Source organism: Arachis ipaensis, chromosome B9, assembly GCF_059453495.1.
Source record: "Arachis ipaensis isolate K30076 ecotype BB chromosome B9, ASM5945349v1, whole genome shotgun sequence".
In the NCBI taxonomy this organism is placed as follows: domain Eukaryota; kingdom Viridiplantae; phylum Streptophyta; class Magnoliopsida; order Fabales; family Fabaceae; genus Arachis; species Arachis ipaensis.
The window spans coordinates 108,467,348-108,471,814 of record NC_142444.1 but is presented as its reverse complement, the minus strand read 5'-3'; the positions used below and the strand labels follow the sequence as shown (position 1 = coordinate 108,471,814).

At 52.0% G+C, this 4,467-nt stretch overlaps 1 protein-coding gene across 1 annotated transcript; it reads left to right on the top strand.

Annotated features, from left to right (window-relative positions):
* The first annotated feature begins 428 nt into the window (after nucleotides 1-428).
* Nucleotides 429-2,078, top strand: LOC148545846 (uncharacterized). The gene is made up of 2 exons (XM_088499098.1): nucleotides 429-1,272; nucleotides 1,342-2,078. The coding sequence occupies exons 1-2, from the start codon at nucleotides 429-431 to the stop codon at nucleotides 2,076-2,078; spliced, it is 1,581 nt and encodes a 526-aa protein (XP_088355224.1).
* Nucleotides 2,079-4,467: the final 2,389 nt, after the last annotated feature.

The following is a 4,467-nucleotide window of genomic DNA, read 5'->3' as shown; positions in this document are numbered from 1 at the left end:
CCCGACCACTGAAGGAATGAACAGGGGGAAATCGAAGCCTTTACTGTGACTACCACAAAGGCTACGGGCACAAAACACAGGATTGCTTCGACCTGAAGGACGCATTGGAACAAGCGATCAGGGATGGGAAGCTAGCTGAATTCTCCCACCTCATTAGAGAGCCGAGACAACGGAACCGCGACCAGGACGGCGAGGATAGGACTCGGGCAGCCAAGCGATGCCAAGAACCAGCGGAAGACGACCAGGGCCTCACCATAGTGAATGTGGTAACAGCTAGGAACGCGGCACCTAGGTCAAGGTGGGCACAAAGGAAAGACGCCAAAGTCCTGGCAGTCTCCTCGTCCTTTGCGCGAGGCACGAGAAAGCTCCCACCCATTTCGTTCGGCCCGGAAGATTAGTGGTTTCACAAAGTCGGAGAAAGCCCTCCCATGGTCATAACGGCTAGAGTAGGAACCAGTCTCGTCAAACGAATCCTTGTAGATACAGGGGCAGACTCGAACATCATGTTCTGTAATGTGTTCGTTGCCTTAGGCCTAAGGGACGCCGACCTACAGACTCACCAGCACTGCGTTGTGGGGCTCGGCGACCATTTTATCAAGTCAGATGGCATAATCACCCTACCAACCTCATTGGGACAAGGCCAAGGGAGAAGAACGATAATGGCCGAGTTCGTGATCTTACGAGACTCCACCGCTTACAACATCATCCTGGGGAGAAAGACAATCAACGACCTAGGAGGAGTCATCAGCACAAGGATGTTGGTAATGAAGTTCATAACTGAAGAAGGGTCAGTAGGGTCTGTGAGGGGAGACCTGGAAACGGCAGTCGCTTGCGACAACGCCAGTCTCTCATTAAGAAAGAAGTCTAAAGAGGCATCGGGAGTATTCCTCGCCGACCTGGATGCCAGAGTCGACGACAAACCCAGACCCAAACCCGAAGGGGACCTGGAAAAGTTTAGGGTCGGAAACTCGGAGGAAAAATTCATGTTCGTGAATAGGAACCTCCCCCACGAGTTGAAAGAACCTCTGATGGAAATGATCAGAGCCAACGGTAATTTGTTTGCCTGGACACCTACCGACATGCCGGGTATAGACTCCGGTCTCATGTCACACCACCTAGCCATCAGACCAGAAGCCAAACCAGTGGCTCAAAGGAGGAGAAAAATGTCTCAGGAAAGGGCAGAGGAAGTGGCCAGACAGACGGCCAGCCTCCTCGAAGCGGGGTTCATCCTGGAGCTGGACTATTCGACCTGGCTATCAAACATGGAAGCTGGTAAAAAAGCACAATGGGAAATGGAGGATGTGTGTGGACTACTCCGATCTCAATAAAGCATGCCCTAAGGACTGCTACCCCCTCCCCAACATCGACGCTACAATCAGATACCGATGCACCGGCCAGACGAGGATAAAATGGCGTTCATAACGCCGGGGGGGACCTACTACTACAGGGTGATGCCCTTTGGCCTGAAGAATGCGGGGGCAACGTACCATAGGCTAATGAACAAAATATTCAGCGACCTCATCGGCAAGACGGTGGAAGTCTACGTGGATGATATCCTCGCAAAGACCACCCGGCCTGACGATCTCATAAGCGACCTAGAGGACGTGTTCGCATCCCTCCGACAACACGGCATGAGGCTCAACCCGCTTAAGTGCGCCTTCGCCATGGAGGCCGGAAAGTTCCTGGGATTCATGATAACCCAGAGGAGAGTGGAGGCCGACCCTGAAAAGTGCCGAGCAATACTCCAGATGAGGAGCCCGGGCTGCATCAAAGACGTTCAGCGGCTGACGGAAAGGCTCACCGCATTGTCCCATTTCCTCGGTGCATCGGCAGCGAGGGCCCTGCCCTTTTTCGGTCTGATGAAGAAGGGAATAGAATTTGAGTGGACCCCTGCGTGCGAAGAAGCTTTCAACCACTTCAAAGAGATTCTAGCAGCACCCCTGGTGCTCGAGAAGCCGAAAGCCGGAGAACCACTCTATCTGTACCTAGCCATAACAGAGGGGGCGCTTGCAGCGGTGTTGGTACGGGAAGAAGGGAAGGCCCAGCAACCAATCTACTTTTTGAGTAGAGCACTGTAAGGGGCAGAAATTAGATACAGCAAGCTGGAGAAGCTGGCACTGGCACTCCTGGTCTCCTCCCGCCGACTGCGACAGTACTTCTAGAGTCACCAGGTGGTCGTGAGAATGGATCAGGGGATTCGTCAGGTGCTCTAAAAACCTGATCTGGCGGGAAGGATGATGACCTGGGCCATCGAATTGTCCCAATATGACCTAAGCTACGAACCCTGACATGCGATCAAGGCGCAAGCAATGGCAGACTTCCTGGTGGAAGTAATCGGGAACCCAACCGAAGTCGCAGACACACGGTGGAAGCTCCATGTAGACGGAGCCTCCTACCAGACGTATGGGGGCGCCGGGATCATCTTAGAAAGCCCGGCCAGAGTCATCTACGAAAAATCAGTTAAGTTTGAGTTCCCCGTATTGAACAACCAAGCAGAATACGAAGCCCTCCTGGGAGGCCTGGTTCTAGCTCGGGAAGTCGGGGCAACGAGACTGGAAGTGTGCAGCGACTCGCAGGTCGTCACCGCGCAGGTAAATGGAAGCTACCAAGCCAGAGACTCGCTGCTGCAGAAATACTTAGAAAGGGTCAAGGAACTGAGCAAACAATTTGTGGAGGTCACGGTCCAACACGTCCCAAGGGAAAGGAACACACGGGCAGACCTCCTATCCAAGCTGGCAAGCACAAAACCTGGAACCGGCAACCGCTCCCTCATTCAAGGCATCACGAAAGAGCCGGCAGTTGCCCTCCACCTGACCAAAATAAGCCCTTCTTGGATGGACCCCATCACTAACTTCTTGGAAAACGGAAAACTCCCTGAGGACGAGAAGGAAGCCAAAGCAGTAAGAAGGGAGGCCGCCAAATACACGGTCATATAGGACCAGCTATTCAAAAAGGGACTCAGCCAACCCTTGCTGAAGTGCCTACACCCCGATCAGACGGACTACGTACTCAGAGAAGTCCACGAGGGGTGCTGCGGCCATCATATCAGGGGCAAAGCCCTAGCAAGGAAGCTCATCCAAGCTGGATACTACTGGCCGACAATGATGAATGACTCCAAGGGATTCGTAAAAAAATGCGCGAAGTGTCAACAAAACGCCAACTTCCACAGAGCGCCAGCTTCCGAGTTGAGCGTACTGACGTCTACTCGACCTTTTGCACAATGGGGAGTCGACCTTTTTGGGACCCTTCCCAGTTGGCCCGGGGCAGGTCAAGTACCTCATAGTTGCCATCGACTACTACACCAAATGGATAGAGGCTGAGCCGCTGGCCAGCATCTCCTCATCCAATTGTAGGAAGTTCATGTGGAGGCAGGTGATAACCCGTTTCGGCATCCCAGAGATCGTCATCTCGGATAATGGGACGTAATTCAGAGACAAGAAGTTTGCGGAGTTTCTCACCGGCTTGGGGATAAAACAAAAGTTCTCCTCGATTGAGCATCCCCAGACAAACAGACAAGTGGAGTCCGCAAATAAGATCGTCTTACTAGGTCTCAAGAAGTGTTTAGAAAGCAAAAAAGGCGCATGGGCCGACGAGCTCACCTCGATTCTCTGGTCCTACCGAACAACCGAGCAAAGCTCCACAGGGGAAACCCCCTTTCGCCTAACGTACGGGGTCGAGGCGGTGATACCCGTGGAGATCGGCGAGCTGAGCCCGCAGCTACTTCTCGTGGGGTAGAAGAAGCGGTGGACAAAGACCTGGTAGACGAGGTCAGAGAGATGGCCCATTTGGCAGAGGTAGCACTAAAACAAAGAATAGCCCTACGATACAATACCAAGGTCCTCAAAAGGGAATTTGAGGAGAGAGACCTCGTCCTGCGATGCAACGTTGTTGGGCTACCGACCCCAGAAGAAGGAAAGCTAGCAGCAAACTGGAAAGGCCCCTACAGAATCAAAGAAGTGCTTGGCAAAGGCGCCTACAAGCTGGAAAGACTCGATGACAAAGAAATCCTGAGAACATGGAATGCAGGTAACCTGAGGAGGTTCTATTCATAGCTTGGGCACACCGTCCAAGCGACCTGACGAGCTAGATAAATGTTTACTTTCATCAAATGTTAATTTCCAGTGATTTACTTTTGTCAAATGCTTACCGTGTTCATGAACTTGTTTAACTGACGATTAATGTTTACTTATCTGAATTCTCCCATCTACTATTCCCCAATGTGTACCCCCACACAATCGCGTTCTTCAAACGGAAATCCGAGACTGATCACCCCGGGAGCCAATCGAGTCATAGCCATAACAAACGGCCGCGACAATAAGACCAAAATGGTCTCGACCATGTTACCAACATAAACGGCAAAACGGACACAAGCAATAAGTCCACACCAGAAAAACGGTAACAAAACAAAATGCGACTAAACGAAGCAAGATAAAGGTGATAAATGCCAGTCGACCAAGCAACCCTTAA

What these genes read in the sequence shown, in the direction of transcription:
- LOC148545846 (XM_088499098.1), top strand. Translation starts at nt 429, where the DNA reads ATGGTCATAACGGCTAGAGTAGGAACCAGTCTCGTCAAACGAATCCTT. An exon ending in GCTATCAAACATGGAAGCTG is followed by an intron (nt 1,273 to 1,341) that starts GTAAAAAAGCAC and finishes GCATGCCCTAAG; the next exon opens with GACTGCTACCCCCTCCCCAA.